The sequence below is a fragment of the Citrus clementina genome, unplaced genomic scaffold (genome assembly GCF_000493195.1).
Source record: "Citrus clementina cultivar Clemenules unplaced genomic scaffold, Citrus_clementina_v1.0 scaffold_4, whole genome shotgun sequence".
NCBI lineage: Eukaryota > Viridiplantae > Streptophyta > Magnoliopsida > Sapindales > Rutaceae > Citrus > Citrus x clementina.
This window is the reverse complement of record NW_006262274.1, coordinates 14,718,807-14,737,060: the sequence shown is the minus strand read 5'-3', so window position 1 is coordinate 14,737,060 and position 18,254 is coordinate 14,718,807. Positions and strand designations below refer to the sequence as shown.

General features: G+C 35.2%; 2 protein-coding genes across 2 annotated transcripts; one reads left to right on the top strand and one right to left on the bottom strand.

The window, feature by feature from the left end:
* Positions 1-5,719: 5,719 nt before the first annotated feature.
* Positions 5,720-14,579, top strand: LOC18044838 (TBCC domain-containing protein 1). Its single transcript, XM_006436981.2, has 9 exons — positions 5,720-6,347; positions 7,519-7,659; positions 9,750-10,130; positions 10,737-10,841; positions 11,823-11,963; positions 12,794-12,997; positions 13,095-13,187; positions 13,383-13,494; positions 14,153-14,579. Exons 1-9 carry the CDS (start codon positions 5,862-5,864, stop codon positions 14,194-14,196), a joined length of 1,707 nt encoding a protein of 568 aa, XP_006437044.1. The 5' UTR covers positions 5,720-5,861; the 3' UTR covers positions 14,197-14,579.
* A 109-nt stretch (positions 14,580-14,688) lies between these two features.
* LOC18044837 (ankyrin repeat-containing protein BDA1) lies at positions 14,689-17,411 on the bottom strand. Its single transcript, XM_006436980.2, has 2 exons — positions 16,529-17,411; positions 14,689-15,722 (listed from the first exon to the last, which is right to left on the bottom strand). Exons 1-2 carry the CDS (start codon positions 17,099-17,101, stop codon positions 14,979-14,981), a joined length of 1,317 nt encoding a protein of 438 aa, XP_006437043.1. The 5' UTR covers positions 17,102-17,411; the 3' UTR covers positions 14,689-14,978.
* Between the last annotated feature and the right edge of the window lie 843 nt (positions 17,412-18,254).

Below are 18,254 nucleotides of genomic sequence, written 5' to 3'. Positions count from 1 at the left end.
TGAAGAAAATGGAGGAGATGAAAAGAGTGGAATGGAGAGGAAGGGAGAAGAAAGGAATGTAGAAGAGTACTGAAATTAAATTTTGCTGTTTGGTTTGATATACAATTTGATAAGGAAATGAATTATAATTTTTTTCTTTAGACAAATTTATCATTTACCTTAAATATTAAATTATTTATATTAGTAATAATATATATATAATTACGGTCCAGTGGCCGGCGGAGGTCTGGCAATTTTCTGACGAGGTTTGACGGTGGTCCGACGACATTCCGGCGAGGTCCGACGGTGGTCCGGTGAGATCCGACAGTAATCCGACGACCTCGCCGGTGGTCTGGCGGGGTCCGGCGGTGGTCCGATGACTTTCCGGCGGTAGTCCATTTATAATATTAAATTAATAAAATAAAAATTATAAATAATAATTATTAATGTCATTAAATAAATTAAAAAAGATGAAGGGTAATTTTGGAAACTGTAGTTTCTAATATAAGAGGAATTTAAATTCTTCACTACTTAGTGTAGAATTCAAATTCTACATTATGATGGATATTAAATTCTAATGGAAATTAAATTCTTATACATTTTGTTAAACCAAACAATGAAAATAAAAAGAGAATTTAAATTATTTTCCTCTCCTACATTCTCTCCTCCAAACCAAACACGACCTTAGTGTAATTCTGTTAAGAAAAAAAAGCTTATATTAATTTCTAACGGTTGAGGGGGTAAACTGTACTTTTGCCGTAATGCCTAAATGGACAGGATCAAGTGTTTCCTCTTCTTTTTTTTTTTTGGGTGGGGGGGGTTAGTTGGAGAGGGGGCGTCATTGGATTCTTTCTCCCAATTTGACCATTCACAGCTTTCAAGAGATCTTTTGAATTTTCCTTCCATTTACTTTTCTCCATTTTACAACCACATGAATTTTGTTCCATTGCCTGGAAAAATTTCGGTTAAATTGTATACACACACGCACACACATAGCCGTAAGTATATACATTCAGATTGTTGGATAAAATACTATTTTCATTAAGCTAAGTGAAAATCAACAAAAGCCGAAGCCTAGCGGTGAAACGGTGAATTTTAGAAGGGAGCGTCTCAACGCATGCGCATGCTAAAGACACCTGGCTGTGACTTATACAGAACGTGCTTCCGTTCAGCGTGGATACACGCGTCGTTCGAGGAGCAGGGCTACGTAGAAAAATGCGCGTGGCCAGTGGCCACGACAGATGTACCGTACCAGGACAGAAAGGAGTTTGTCTTGTGGTGGCTGACTGGCTGTCGTCTTTTTTTGATTATTCGTGTTTACGTTTCATCTCTTTTTTAACTTTAAAGCATGTTTCAAAATTAAATCTCAATCCCTTCTTCTAATTACTGATGGCAACAAATTAATTAATGGAACAAATTAATAGGTGGAGCGTTTTGCTACCAAGCAGAAACAAACCAAATGTCCAGTAGTATAAAAATTGTGGTATATTTATGACTATAGAGTAGAGCCCACCTTTTTGTTATTGTTAGTAATTTTTTTCATTTCATTTTCGACTAATGTGTAAATTTTAATATGTGCTTGGACGAACGTAAAACAAGCTTAGGAGGGACAAAATAAAGACGAGCCTATTCTTGTCGATAGAAGTGGGCTTGTGGCATGGCATGGTGACGAAAATTTGTGAATTTTGTGCATTTTGAGGACAACGAAAAAGAAAAGGTCAAACAGGGAAAGTGCTGTTTTGGTATAGGCAAATGCCTATGGGGCCTCAATGTGAAATGACCTTTCGATACTCCATGAATGATTCATGGAATTTCGAGTGTCGGTTAAGCATCTTATTGATGGGGACTTGATTTGACTGCAGAAAAATTTTTAGATAGAAAAAGTTTTGATCGATGATGTTATTGCCTATTAAATATATACAATCTAAAATATATTAGAGTTTATATATAAATATTTTGTTAACATGATTTAGAGTTGTATTGAATATTATCACAGAAATCTAGTCTTATGAATGAAGAGAGGTTTTGTTTTATAGAATTTGAAAAAATAACATCTTCATAGAGACTTAAATCTATGCCTTCAACATATGTTGAGGGCGAGGGTTATCATTACTCAATGGCTCACATAAATAATTAATTAAATTTTTTAAAACAAATTTAAGGAGAGTTATGAGAGAAAGGAGAAGTTAGCCATTATGATATGTTTGACACGCTATATTACATTATTTAATTATAGTATATTGTATTAGGATATCTTGTAATAATATTGTATTATATATGTAATATTGTACAATTTTTGGTATTACTTTGTATTCATATTAGGTAATTTTTATGATTAATAATATCTTGAAAGTTCAATAACTTTATTTTTATAAAATTTATAACTAAAAATAAAAGTAGGATAATTTTTAAAAACCTCCCCTGAGGTTTGCGCTTGTTGCAAGTAATTGGCGAGAATTTATTTATTTGTAAAAAACCCCCTACCGTCAGTTAACTTTAATATTGACCGTTAGTTGACTGTGCAAAGATAATATTACCCTTAACAACAGTTTGTAGACGGAAATAACTAAAAAAAAATTAAAATTGTTGGCGCAAAAAGTACAAACCCTATTTTTTGATAATTTTATCCTTGTCAATTCCAAAGATTTACAATACCATAGGTAAAGATTATAACTATTTCATTTTCAAGTTTTTAATTTTATCTTTTTTATAGGAACTTTAAGAAAATATTAATAATTTAAAGAGAATTTTTTAATTTTTTAATTTTATCTTTCTTGTAGGAACTTTAAGAAAATATCAATAATTTAAAGAGGGTAAAATAGCCAACAATTTTAATTTTTTTTAGTTATTTCCGTCTACAAATCGTTATTAAGGGTAATATTGTCTTTGCATAGTCAACTAACGGTCAATATTAAAGTTAATTAACTGTAGGGGGTTTTTTACAAATAAACAAATTCTCGCCATCTACTTGCAACAAGCCCAAACCTCAGGGGAGGTTTTTAAAAATTACCCAATAAAAGTACTTAGTAACGCCACCATTGGCCACCACAAACCCAGCCGACGTTCGCATTCTGTTATCTTTTAATGTCATTTTTAGTACCACTAAAGCCATGCAACGGTGCATATTCCATTTTTAATAGAGCTTCCAGTCACCCTACACATATGGTCAAAGTTTTGCGATTCAAAATCTTTACCATAGATCTTCAGTGAACAATAGCTGCGTTGTTGGTGGTACATGCACCATTATGTAGCTCCAATAATGGGGGCTCTAATATCGGGTTGTAGTGGTCAGCAGTGGCTAATATTTTCGCTATTCAACTTTTAAATTTTATTAGCTAATTATAAACAAATTATGTTAAAATTCTTATTTTAGTGCATTATAACGCATCACAATACAACTTCCAACATTACTAAATAGGGGTTGGTAATAAGTTTAAGGCAAAATAATCTTATTATAATTACAATCACCATGTCGTTTGTTGATTGGATCCAAAGAGGCATGTGGTCTTATTACTTTATTTTTCTGTTGTTCGACGTGATTTAGCCCTTAACGCAACAAGATATGTATAAATGTATTTTTGCACGGCGGTTGCTTGCTGGTGAAGGATTTACTTGTACTTTTGGGCTTTGTCGAGACACAATGAAAGCTGGTAGACTAACAGAATATTTAACTGAGTTTCTTTCTCCAATAACTTAATTTTCGAGATATTTAACCCTTTGCTATAAATTATCAATGTTGATTTACTACTACTACTACTATTACAATTATTATTAGGTAGCTGCTACATTGGAGATGCTTTAATGTAGAGCAGTTTCCAAAACCGTTGAATGTATGTAACTGAATCTAAAATAATTGTATTAATATGCATCCAACGAATTTGAAGGCTGCTCTATGTTGGAGTATCTCCAACTTATCCGAACCCTTATTATTAAGGTTATTGTTGTTGTTGTTATTATTATTATTATTATGAATAATGTTGACATATTGAGTTAACAACCCAACTGTCCCAACATTATTATTAGTTAGAAGTTCGAATACTTATGCATATCAAAATCAAATCAATTATCATGATACGGGACCCATGGTTTTGGACTTTAGTGGGAGCCTAATTCAATTTTTTAGTTGTTACATTATTATTATTATTATGATGGCCTAGTTAGTTTATTTCATTAGTGCTCTCAACAATTTCAAATTAATCTACAGCAAAATAAGAAATAGAGAATCATCCTCAAAGTCATCGACCTTCCTTGACTGACCACGACGTTGCAATTTTAAGAATTGGTAGATGATAAAAATCGACTAGAGCTTCATCCAGCCTTACTTGGAAAAGAAAAGAAAAGAAAAGAAAAGAAAAGATAATTTGTATACACATGACACATCCAATCCTTATTGGACCATCTACTGCCAATAACACAATGCTTTAAAATTGCAAAAAGGAAAAGGTATCTTGATAGGTGGAGAGGTGTATCTATGGTATGACGAGCTTATAACACCTTTTTTATGCTCTTTTAAGGGACCCCACTTTTTATTTATTATTTCTTTCTTTAATGAAACTATAAAGAAGGACATAAAATTACATTAGAATTTTAATTAGATTTATTATCATCTAGAGTACATTTTGTAAACATACTTTTTCGTAATAAAATTATTGTCAATCAGTAATTTATTTCTTCATTATTTTAATTTTATCAACAAAATTAATTATATCATATATCAGAATTAAAGAGTGGTTAGGACTTAGGATTCATGATTTGTAAAGACATTTTAGTATAATTAAGTTTCAATCTTTTCTTTTATGTAATTTTCAGTGACAATGGATCTATGATTTCAAAAGTGGGGTAATATAAGAAAATTAGAAGGATGTGGAAAGCATTATTTTTTTTAGGATCACTTATAGTGAAATAGTACTAGCTTTCTTCCTCCAACAATTTGGCAGCCATATCCAAGCCCACTGGATTGGTGTTGGGTCGACCCGACCCGTTCCAGTCATATCTGCATCCTTGCACAGTCCTTCAAGATTCTGCTGCAAAATCAGCAGTTTTCATTTTCATGTTCCAAAATTTTGATGCAAAATTATAATAATATTTTCATTGTACAATGTAAGTGGGATTTTGTAAATGAAAACTGGGATTTCGAACTTAAATTTGAATTGAACAAAATCAAGAAAAAAAAAATCAAGAGTTAATTTCATGATATTTTGATTTAATTCAAAAAAAAATAATTATTTACCTACTATTTTAATAGACAAATATATTATGTAGTTGCCAAGACAATACATAAATAACCTTATCATATATGCATCAAAATGTGCTTAATGATTAGAGAAATCCAAAGTTTATGCCAAAAGGTTACTTGAGTAATTCCAAATAGTTCTAAAACACATTTAATTTGTGTGTTCTTTTTTATGTTAATTATAAAAAAAATTAAATTACACTAAATTCATCAATTTATATTAGCTACAAACTTAACGTAATTTAATCATCCAATTCCAATATTCCCGCTATAAGAATGCCTCGATCTCGACGATTTGCTTGAGGCCCAATTAATTTAACGAATATAGAAACAACTATAGAACGGGGTAAAGATCAGAAGGTGCACGATCCACGTGATACAATAACTACCTGCCACACGTCATAGTTTCATTAGGTCCTTCTCTTCTGCGTAAACCAATTAATCCAACCAGACTTCGCCACATCATCGATATCCGTGAACCTAAATCCACCTAACTCGCACCGAACGACATTTCATTTTCATTTCATCTCTCTAAAAGAAAGATCTGTAGAACACCCACACTCCCCCATCTCTCTCTGGTCTCAAAAGCGCGCACACCCACACTCTCTAATTTTATTTTTATTTTTTTTTAATTTGAAAATAAGAGAAAATGAGCGATTCAATCGAACCGTCTACGTCGTCGCGGGAAGATCCGGACCTGGCACCGAGTCCGAATCCGAATTCCATAATCCACCCGCGGCGGGAGCCTTTCGAGCACGGCCTGCTACCAATCCCCAAGCTCATCCTCAGCGACCCGATCCAAACCCTAATCCCGCTCAAGCAGAAGCTCGCCCCGACCGGCCGAGTGAACTCGGAAACCCTCGCTGAGTCGCTCCAGATCTCCATCGACCACGCCCAGCTTGTTCTCGATACCCTTGGGTCAGTGCTCCACGCTGACGCCGACCCGATCGTCAAGGCTCGGCCCGCTGAGATTGACTCGGTCGGTGCCGATTTGAGGGATCTGATACTGTTCTTGTACATACAGTCTTATAAGAGGTTATTGCCCAGGACGCACAAGGACTCTGCCTCGGTCGCTGACGTGTGGCCCTCCACGTCCGCCTTTGATGGGTACTTATCGGCTTTGTCGCCGCTTCAGGTTAATTTTTTTCTTTATCGCCGTGTTCATTTGTGCAATGTACAATATTTCTTAGAATTATTGTGTCATTTTTATTGAATTGCTAGTGATTTATTGGGTTTTCAGATGGGATTGTACTTGTCGAATAATTAATTAGGGAATTGAATTGCATTTGATCGAACCTTAGCTGTTCTTGGACCGATTTTCTCGTGCATTTTCTTTTTTTCTTTTTTATAAAATGTTTCCAAGAATATGATCCTGTAGTTGCATTTGATACTAATTTGGGATGTTGATGTGCTTGTTGGTTGGGAATGGTGTAGATTTGAGACTCTGTATAATTCCTTTGTTTGCTGCTTTTAGTGGTGGTTGACATTTGCAAAGGAGCTCAGAGTTTCAGAATGTTTGTTGGCAATGTTTGAAGTACTTAAGCAAGTTAGCATTTTAGCTTTATGAGATGCGTGGCATAGTAGGTATTGTATTATAAGTCTACTGAGTGATATTTATGAAGGAGAAATGATCCTAGCAAGCATTGTATCATAGTTTACTGCTTATAAGATTGAATTCAAATCACACTGTTTATAAGCAATGTGTTATAGTCTTTACTTGCAGATGTTTAAGGATGAATCGGTGAGGATAGTAGCTTACACAATTGAATTTTACTCTCTCTACCCAGACGTTGCCTTTTTTTTTTTTTTCCTGTAATTGAACTTCCAAGGAGTGTGAATTTGATTATCTATCAGCATTTTATGATCTTTAGGGAAATTTTCGTATCAAAAGAAAATTGGAGAAGGTATTATCATTATAGGACAAATAGGCCTCTCTTTGGGCATCTGTGTCCTCAGAATTTAAAGAGCAGGATTGTTATGGGGCAGTGACTTGACATATCGATATATCTGTAACCATTTTTGTCATTTAGAGATTTGGGTGGGGTTTTCTTTTCTTTTCTATTATTTATTTATTTTTGAAAGTCTATAAAACTTTTTTTTAATTCTATATGATATTCATATTTTCCGGCCTTTTGTCCTTGTTTATTCCCTTGATTTTTGAGTTGACTCCCTTGTAAATCTTTCTCTTTTAATTTATGAACCTATATTTGTTTTCTTAAAAGTAATTATATTTTCACTTCATATGTTGCTACTGTGAACTTTGAATTGGGAGTCTGTGATTTTTAAGCCTGGTGTTGACATTGCAGCTTGTGCGGAGCAACAGCCGTCGGTTCATGCCATCACAATCTGACGAAGAGGCTCATCAATTATCCTATCTGCAAAAGCACATGGCTAACATTCTCCAGCTTTTGGCAGAGCCTGCTGAGGGGGAAGGCGAGGAGTCTTTGGTATGCCTTTTACTGTTTAGTCCCTTGAGTTTGGTGGAGGTTATACTTCGGAGTTTTCTAATATTGGGCTAGGTTTTTATATGGTTAAAACCAAATGGAACCCCCTCTGTGTAATTTCTGATGCTCTTATTTAGCCATGGCATTTTTTGTTTATGCATATGCAGTCATAGAAATTAGTCCTTTAATCGATTGTAAATGAATAGTCAAGACGGTAGCATGTTCTCTCCATACTTAGTTTTAAGCTTGGATGTAGTCTTTAACAATATTAGTGTCATAGACAATATCAGGATGCGTGTTTCCTGTAATAGGAAACATTAGTATCTCCATATATATATTGATAATCAAAATGGAAACGTAAAATGCAATTTAGTTTAACTGCTGGCAACCCTATCTTTCTTTTTTACTTTTTGCTCTCTCTCTCTCGTTAAAGTTTAAACTTTCTTTTTTACTTTACTCTCTTTCTCGCTTTTAAAGTTTAAATTCTTTCGGCAGTAGGCATTTCCCTTGGTAGAGTTGGTAATGGAGATACTAACATATCTAGACTTTAATCTGAAGATAATCATGTACTCTTTGGCCTTCCAAATCCTAGCAAAAGTTTTTGAATTCTGAGAATGTTCTAAGAAAAGATTTACAATACTGACTTAATGAGTAAGTTTTAGCAGAAAATTTAATGAATTTTATCTGTGATTAAAAATCTTTCCTAAATAATATCCTTGTTTAAATCTTTTCAACTAAATGTTTGGCGTTTAGCATGTCGAGTGCTCTAAATGCCTCTTGGATCCCTAAATCATTCAAAAGCTATTCCTCTCCCCCTGTGTGTGTGTATCAAATGTAGATTTGTTTTTACCCCTAATTACCATTTAATGTTCTTTTTGTCTCTTTATAACCTATGAATATAGTCACATTTTCTTGTTAGTCAAGTTTTTTTTTTTTTGAACACGGTCTGTCGGATTTGACCTTATGACCTTGTGCATTTTTATCCCAACAGAAAAAATGCAACATCGGAGAAATTGTTTTTTGACCCAAACGGTTCTAGCGTGTGTATGCTATCATACATCCTAAAAGAAAAGATTATATTTGTCAGAATTGAATTGATCTGGAAAAATAAAAATAAAAAGAATCTTGCACTGCTGCTGCTCTTAGCGGTAATTGGTAGCGATGGTAGGATTTGAACCAGTAAAGTTTTGTAACCAAATAAAATGCACTACCAAGCTGTGCTACATCCCTTTCAATTGGTCTACGGTACCATCATTTCTTAATCTTATCATGACAACAGAGTACAATCATCATGTAATACTATGTTAAATGCAAAGTGGATATACAATGGTAGGTTGACATTATTGTGTTCTAATTTGTCTAGGATTCATATTTAGCTCTAAAATTTTTCAAAATCCATTTGATCCTTTCTCAAACACCCCCTCTCCTTTTATCAAAAGATTAAATGAAGCATCTTTTTAAAAAAATATATATATATGAATTGCTTATCCAAAACGTGGCATGTCTTTACTTTGTTGCTTCACTTGCTTTTGTTCTTGTGATACTGCCTCCTTCTTGTATTCTGTGTTCAAGGGGGTTATATGATTTATGTTTTAAACTGTTTTTTTTTTTAACATTATTCATTTTTCTTTCACTTTGTAGCCATCTGCAGTTATATTTGAACTATCTTTTCTTATTAAGATAAATATGAATTGGACAAGGCTCAATGATGCATGCATTTCAGCGTGCATGCTGTATAGGTGTAGAATGCCTGACTTGAATTTTCTTCTTTGTAAGGCATGAAGGGCCTTTTGTATTAAGTTGGCTGTTAGGTTTTTCATCAGTAGTGGGCTCATTTGTGGCTATATTTCTATGACAATCTGTGGATAATATCGGTTTTGGTTGTGAACTGAGATACTTGAATCATGATTTGACTATGATAAAGTTCCCCGCCTGATACACTTTCACAGAGATAATGTTTGTTGGCATAAATTGATTTAAACCCTAGTAAATATATGGAAATTTGATTATTCATCTAAACATAGTTTCATTTTTGTGCTTCTTTGTACCAAAGTAGCTTCATATCAATTTGCTAGTTTGCCCTGCTGTTTTAGGTCTTGAGCATGGAAGGATTTGAGCACCTTGCATTTCTGATTCAATTTGGTGAGAAGGGGTCTGAAGGAATTCCTTTAAGCCAAGCAGCTCCATTTTTCGCCAATTCAGATCCCGACATGCCTGCTGTTCCTGTTCCTGCCGCACAAGTTCACGATTGGCTTCTTCAGAATATAGCTTCTGCATTGGAACATCTTACTGAAAGAGTTTCCCCGAGAGAAAATGGGCCAGCCAATAACTCTGATCAGGATGTGGCGATGGCTGATGCCTGCACAAGTTCAATCAAGTCGTCAACAAGTGCAAAGGGTCCAAGTTTTATTGAAGGGATCTCCAAAGCATCATATGTAAAGCAAGCTTCTGAGATTAAAGGTTCTTCTGTCAAGGTTAGGTTTGAAAAGTAAATTTGCTATGTTTGACTGAAATCTTGGTGATTACAAGTCTATTGCCTTTTAAATTTATGTTCATTTTCACTGACTATTCTGGAATTACTTTTTCCTTTTATTTATTGCTAGCTTGTTGCACTTACATTCATTTTTGCGATAAGGAACAGAAAAGAAAGGTGTACAGTGATTAGGGTTGTTAGAAGGTGGAATCCTGGACCAAATTTACAACATTTGACCCAATTATTGTTTGATAATTGAAGTTACATTTCTTAAATTATTAGATGTTGGTGTTATCATTAAGTAGGCGGATTACTATATTTGGGTATTGAGATTTGGGCTAGCATACTCACTAAGCTATGTTATCAATCTACATTATTATGATGCTTCTTGTAGTCTCTTTAGGACTTATACGGATGACCTTCCCAAGTTGGCAAGTGCTTAACTTTTTTCGGGTTATCAAGTCTCAAACAGAATAACAGCCATTGTCATTTCTGCTATCGAGTCTAGTCAACATGTTTTCTTACATGCTTTCTGCATTGTCTTAATGTATTAATTTTTTATATAGTTTCATTTTCAATACGTTTGACGTTATGTACGTCATTGCAGGTTATCAATTGCCATGATTCAGCCATTTACATTTTAGCGCCTTTAAGATATGCCACAATATATGGATGCTCAGATGCCACTATTATTCTTGGAGCTGTTGGCAAGGTAGTAATAAGATATTCGTTTTGTCCATTCAAATATTGAGTGTTGTGATGACTTCCTCATTTACTTTGGCTGATTAGCAGATTCCATCCATTTAATCCATGATGTTTAACTGACAGATTGACAACAATATTACTCCTGTGATTATTTCAAATCAATATGGTTAGGATACTGGTTCTCTGTATGTCTTTCTCGTCCCCGCATACAGTGTCCATCACTCATAATAACTGGTCATATCCAATATTGCTTGGGTAGAGAAGTAGCTAATGATGAGAGTGTGTGGTAGAATGTTCTGAACTCGTGTGTTCATGCATAATTGCATTCTTTGTCATGGTTGAGATTATACTGATTAGCTAGGTTTTTCAGTCCATTACCCAAGATATTCTAAGGTCATTCCTGCAAATGCTGCTAGAAAGAGTATCACATGCACACCATTCGATAAACAATTTTTTCTATCAAAGGACATGAGTGCAGCTTCCAGATGATCTCTATGTAGACGTCATAGATGCATGTATAAAATTTGGAAACATTTTGCCATTTCATGGTGCTACAAATTGAGAACAGGACATCTGAAACTTTTCTAATCTTTTGTGTGTTCCTTTTAGGTTGTACTATTTTCAAAAGATAGTATATACTGGCATGCAGTCTTTCTTAAACTGCTTGATAAAGGGTCTTGAGTACTCATACATATTCATTTCTTTATTCCTGGTCCGGGTTTTAACAGGAATATTCCCATTGACCTAAATAATTATGTATACTCTCTCCCTGGGAAATGTCATTCGTTTTTCACTTGCAGTTTTCTTTCATATTTGAGCATTTACTGTCTTCTTTCTTCTCTGTTATGTCAAGTAATCAACCGGATAATTGTAGTATATGTCTTTAGCTAACATCTGAGTTTGACTTTATGCATTATGTTGCCTCTTATATCTTGGATGGAAGGTAATACTAGTAAAGTATGATGTATGATTTTGGTTCCTTATGCAGGCTGTAAGGGTTGAACACTGTGAGCGAGTTCATGTGATTACAGCAGCAAGACGAGTCTGCATTGCCAATTGTCGCGAGTGCGTCTTCTTTCTGGGAGTAAACCAGAGACCACTCATTGTGGGTGATAACCATAAGCTACAGGTGAGTTGGTCAGTTTTGATGTTGTGTTCACAAAGTTGGCAGCTAGTTCTTTGTGCTTATGAATTTGCTTCCTATTGAAATGGACTATAATGATTTTGGGAAATAAATGATATTGTGTTGTAGAAAATTAGTTTAGCTTATTGGTGGAGTTGCTTAGTTCTAGAGTAAGTTGTTTTGGTCTATTTGCTAATATGCCATCATGTGCTTGGCATGAAGAACAGGCAAGACAACTGTACTGCGTGGGCCATACCGGCCTTTAATGGAAATATTGGACACTATCTTGTGATGAGCTAACTGTTTTCTTATTATATTTCTGTTACAGCTTATATTAATTATGTAGTTTTTCCTCTGAATAGAGGTAGGATTTCACATTAGCTATAGAATTCTATGAGCAACAGCCAATATGGTAGTCATTAATTTTAAGCTTGGCAGCAGGCAGTTTCATAAAGGAATTTTAGAATTTATAATGGTCACTTCATTCTATTCTAGTTGACACTTTTGTTGGAATCATTTAGAACCAATCTCACTGGACCAATTCTTTATATACCTTCTGACTCTATTTTCAGTCATGCTGAAAAAGTTAGAAATCAAGAAACAACTCTGGCTAAATGGTTAAGCACAGCCTGGACATATTATTGATTCACTTGAAATATTAGGCATCTACTGAAGATATCATTTAAGTGATCTCTGGAGTTCATCTTAGTTGCAGTGGTAGTTTGGACCCTAAAATCTGGTGAAGCACTTTACTGATGGTTTTCATAGATTCTGATTTTCATGCCTGATGTGATAAGAAGACTCACATTTCTTTTCATTCTTTGGATTCTTGTCAGGTGGCACCATATAATACATTTTACTCTCAGTTGGAGGAGCACATGGCGGAAGCTGGTATTGAGGCAACTATCAACAGATGGGATGAACCCTTGGCACTCGGAGCAGTTGATCCGCATGACTCATTATCTCATCCGGCAGGTGTCTCTGATGCTCAAGCTGAGTCAGCTACTCATGTAGATCCTGACCAATTCATAGATTTTTTGGTATGCTAACTTGGGTTTGTTTTATTCTGTTTCTTCTATTTATTTGTTTTCAAATCACATATCACCTATGACCATATCCATTTACTTCTTGACACAGATCCCAAACTGGTTTGGAGGTGAATGTGCTGGGTCAACAAAAGCCAACCCTTTTCCATTACCAGATGCTTATGTAGCAGCTCAGCAGAGAAAAGTATGTGCACCAACCCATCTGATTATGACCAGATGATTTGATGTCTTTTAATTCCTGAGTTTGCATGTTTTTTGTGTTAGTAAGTGATACTCTAAAAGTTGGTTTCAGGTTCTTTTACTGATATTCATGTTTGCTATCATAAAAAAAAATGTTCTTCATGTTTGGTTTTCTGAAATTATTCTCTCTTTTCCACAGCAAAAGAGCTGGGTGGAGATAAAGAAGCTTATCAAGGAGGCACCCCTAGATGACAACCGGAAACGGGAAGTGTCAAGTGCACTCCATGTATACTTCAGAGACTGGCTATATGGTAATCTTCATATTCAGCTTTCTGAATTTTCACTTCTTTCGTAGTTCTTTGCAGTATGCTCAATTCACTTCTCATTCGATTGGTTGATGCTTGTACTCTGTGGCTTTGATACTAGAAAAAATGGGAAAAAGATGTGAAAGGCGGACTCCCATCTTAAAATTAATATTGGAAAGTTGATTTAAAGGATTAATTTTTCTGCATATTTCCCTTACCAGCAGCCTATGCTTTGCTATGACATAATATATTCTCAGTTGATTTTGTTTGCCTGATTTGAATGTAGTTACTGAAACTAGGGGTTTGATACTTCTATATCAGAGAGTATACGCACCTCGATTGATCCCTTTTCCATTCGTTTATGTAGATTTATCTCTAGAATAGATAGGTGAACTACATACATATTTCCTGCATCAAAAGGAGGGTTAATGAGTCATAGCTCTCTGCAGTCTTTATTACATTCCTATTGAAGTTTCAAATAGGCATTTTTGCACACCTGCCCTATTCCTGCCCCTTTCTATTTCATGTTAACGTAGTACAAAATAAAAATTCTGTTCTTATAAGTGCTTTAACCTTTTATATTGTTGACATGATTTTTTACTTGTATTACGCATCATATGATTTTCTATTGTAATAATCGTGTGATTTTCTATTGTAATAACAGCTACAGGAAATATCCGTCAGCTTTACTGCCTACAAAATGACTAATTCTGTATGATGATGCTGTGGACAATCAAGGATGTAAGAGAAAGTAGCTTTCCTTCAGGTTCTCTTTCTGTTTCAACTCCTCCCAAGTTGCTCTAGCATTCCCTGTCAAGTACTACACGCTGCTGAGAGTCAACCCTATGTAGTTCGGGGTGGTATTTATTAATGCATCGACAATGATGCACAGAATGCAATTAGAAAGACATTGACTAATCTCAGTGTAATATTTTTTTTTCCCCTTCAAATGAAAAATCTTACTGTAATATTTTGTTTACCTAGGTTTGTAGGCATATGAAGTTTTCTTTCTTGGTTCCATCTTTTTGGTCTGGCCTTGTGAAATTCAATTACTTGAGTTCATTAATTTTTAAGTTTTGCCCATTTGTTTCTTTCCTCCTGTAAGCAAAGATTTGAGTTGTCGGATAGGTTTTGATTGTTTATTTACTTAGGGCCCAGCTAAATTGACTATCATTCTGTTGTAAATTAATGTAGATTTTACCCTTAATTTTTACCAACTCAATTTCCTACAGACAAGTTAAGGATCAGAAAAGTATGAGGTGAACTAAGCACTGTTATTGGCGACGTAGGTGAGATGCAATGTTTCATACAGAAAAGGAACAAAAATGGAAGGAAAAAGAAACTAAGAATTGAGCAAGGAATTTACATCTGCCTAATATAAATGTCTACGTAATAGCAGGAGTTAAAGCTATCAGAATATAGCATTTGATGAAGTAAAAAAGAGCAGGCCTAGAATATGAATATCGAAATCTTTATTAAATCTCTTCTTTTCACTGATTCTGTGGCTCAACAGTGGCTGTGCGTTCTGAACGCCGCCTCTTTCGCTGTAGTCTGAAGCCATAAGCTGCAAGTCCGATTGCTACAGGCAGGATTGATATAGTTAGAATGACAAAAAGCTTCACTCCATCTGGTGCAATGCTTATTACTGCAGTGTCATAGGTGAAATTCATTGCCAAGAAACACAATTGAAGCTCAAACTGCAGAGGAAACTTGGTTGTTAGGATGTTGATCATTTGAAGAGACAATTTAAAGCCCAGAGAGTTGAAAAACATATAAAGGCGAAATGCAATTGTGTTCGTAGAACCCCAAATAGACTCCCCTGCAATGTGTGTTTTGCTGGTGGGTATGCTATTGTCTTGCCATGCACCCCCTGGAGGGTTGACGCCAAACTGGAAGGTTGTTGCCACCAAAGCAGCTACAACCAATAGTGAACTGCGGGTTTCACCAGGAGAGTCTCTTCCCTTTTTAAATTTGAAATACTCCGTCACATCATTTTTTGTTCGCAGTGGATTTGTCTCTGCTGATGATGCTGCAGGATTATCGGTTGATGTTTGATTGTCATCTCTCATTCCCGTAGCTCCAGCACTCCGAAGGATCTCCTCAATTTCCCTATCTCCAGCTTCACTCAGGAAAATCAGCAGCAGGTCAAATGCAGTGAGACCGCTATGATTTATGGCATTTACTTCCAACCCCTGTGAAGCATTGGCTTGATGGCCAAGTAAGAGTTCTATTACCTGCAAGTGAATCCAAGTTTTCAATTGTTCTTTATAGTCAGAAGATAAATCATATGATACTTGACATGTATTTTCTTTCGTAGCAGTTATATTTGTTTCTACTCGAGCAGTTATATCAATCATTTTCAAAGTTTTCATGACTTGAAGTGTGTCTAACTTGGAAGTCAACTCGTCCTAGGATATGAAACACTGAGCCTAGTCAATAGATGGAGTTTCCAGCTAACAAAGTTGCTAAAACTAAAATAAGATTGGAGCATGCAATGAGGAAATTTTTTTAGTGACCAGTTTTTTTATTCGCCAGTTTCTGTAGACACCATCATTTTGAACTTCACCGGTGGTTGGTCGACATGATACCGCAGAAACACAGGATTGAACTGAGTTTAGCACTTGCAAGGGGATAAATTTAAAATAGAGGAAAGTTTAAGCTCTTAGGAAACACATTTTTCCCTTTTATTTTATGACCATTTTGAATCCACGCTAATCAATTCTCTAAACAACTGTACAAAACTGTAAGGATCTTATAACAGATTTTGATTTTATTGGCAGGTCAGATATGACTGTTTTAACTGCATAGTGACGTACAGTTCAAATTTGTAATTGAAGCAAATTAGGAACCTTATTGCAGATACATGGTTCTCTAGATTCAAGAGATATCCAGGCTAATGAAGCTTAATAAGACATGAGCTTTCAGTGGCCTCACAGTCTAAACTCAAACACTGCTTTATAATGATCTGAAAGCAATAGAAACAAGAACTAACTTGATTGAAAATTATTGAATACGGGATTAAATATAAGATTGGACTTGCCTGGCGTTGTTTCTTCAATGTGGCTAGGTGCAGCACTGTATTTCCTTGCTCATCCCTCATATTGAAAATATGTTCCTTCTTCATCTCTCTAATCCAATCCACAATAATTGCAATCACTCCATACTGGCTGTTCTTAATAGCAAGGTGCAAAGCAGTATCATGCTGAATGGTCACGTCTTCGACACATTCTGGACAAGCTGAAAGCATTTCGGCTACAGCATGAGACCTCCCTTTGATAGCTGCACAGTGCAGGGGAGTCTTTGCCTCTGGTCCTTGTAGCTGACAAAGTTTTCGGTCAACTTTGAGTAACTCCCTTACAACCTCCGTGTGCCCTATTGATGATGCCATGTGCAGAGGGCTAAAACCATCTTTGTTCACTTCCTGAGCCATATCTGGTCTCAGGTTTATGATCTCCTTTACAAAATCAATGTGCCCATATGCCGAAGCAACATGTAGAGGATTTCCTGCTGAAGTTAGTGCAGAGGTATGCAGTATCAAGGGATTTTCTCCCAGAAGTTGGTGCAAGCTTTGGACATTTCCTGCTTGAGTTGCCTCAAATAGCTTTCTATCCATTGAGGTGGAATATACCCTATGCCTTAGTGTTGTCCTTATGTAAGCACACAGGACTTCACATATGGGAAAATAATATGAAAAGGAGATATAATTCACGGAGGTATGGTTTCTTTAGCCTTTCCAAGAAAAATTTTCTTATGGACATGAAACCTTTATTTTGTTTTAAGGCCATGATCATGTATCTTGACATTGTTACATCAAGACTAGTATATGGGTTTTCCTAACTGACATGATTGACGAAATAAAGGTCAGTAGAATCATTTAATTTTAATAAATAAAGAAGCTCCATTTCAGGTGAGCAGAATTTAAAATGAATATCTTACCATGCGCATTTTTCTAATGAGAAGTATCCGAATCTATGATTGCCTGGAGCAGTTTCCCTCACCAATTATCAGGGTTGGCGGTTGAAGTAAACAGCCGGGAGGCAACGTTCAAATTTGAAGTGTTAGTAAAGGATTGCTTTTAGACCATTTTTCCATCTAAGGCTGTGGAAATTTGGAAATATTTTTTTGTAGCTGCAGCGATTTTCATTTGGGGATTTTGATTGATAATTGAAGTTATTGTTACTAGTAAAAACCAAAATGAAAATCAATTAACAAAATAAAAAAGTAATTAATGAAACAAAAATTAAACAATTAGGTCATTTTGACTTTATTTCAAAAAATATAAAATTACATTTTCATCCTATATAAAGTTTAAATAAAGTGGGCAAGCGACTTATCAGTCTTTTTATCCTTAATTTTTAATATTTCATTTCAAAACTTCAATTTTTTTTTTTCCAAATCTGTCTCTGTGACCATCCTCCTGTCTCCATAAGCCTCTGCCCTTGCCAATATGTTATGTGACTCAAATTTCATTACTTCATTTGACAGAAGACATTTGACAGAAGACATTTGACAGAAGATTTCAAACAAAACCGCCTGGATTTATCCCCAGACAATTTAGGAAGGTTAACGTAACCCAACTCACAAGCACTAAAAAGTAAAAACGTTCACTTCACCCGTATTTCTCAATGAGAGAAGAACAGAAGGATTTCAAATTTGGTCAAACTAACCAAGTAGTTCACTTCTTCTCTTTTATATTATTTATTAGGACCCTGAATTCTATATTTTATCATGTAAATTGCAAAGGAAATGACTCGATTCAGCACCAG

Excerpts from the sequence above, each read along its gene's own strand:
- LOC18044838 (XM_006436981.2), top strand. The coding sequence starts at position 5,862 with ATGAGCGATTCAATCGAACCGTCTACGTCGTCGCGGGAAGATCCGGAC. Across the intron at positions 12,998-13,094 it reads ACCAATTCATAGATTTTTTG|ATCCCAAACTGGTTTGGAGG; the intron begins GTATGCTAACTT and ends TTCTTGACACAG. Across the intron at positions 13,188-13,382 it reads TAGCAGCTCAGCAGAGAAAA|CAAAAGAGCTGGGTGGAGAT; the intron begins GTATGTGCACCA and ends TCTTTTCCACAG.
- LOC18044837 (XM_006436980.2), bottom strand. The coding sequence starts at position 17,101 with ATGGATAGAAAGCTATTTGAGGCAACTCAAGCAGGAAATGTCCAAAGC. Across the intron at positions 15,723-16,528 it reads CATTGAAGAAACAACGCCAG|GTAATAGAACTCTTACTTGG; the intron begins GCAAGTCCAATC and ends ATTCACTTGCAG.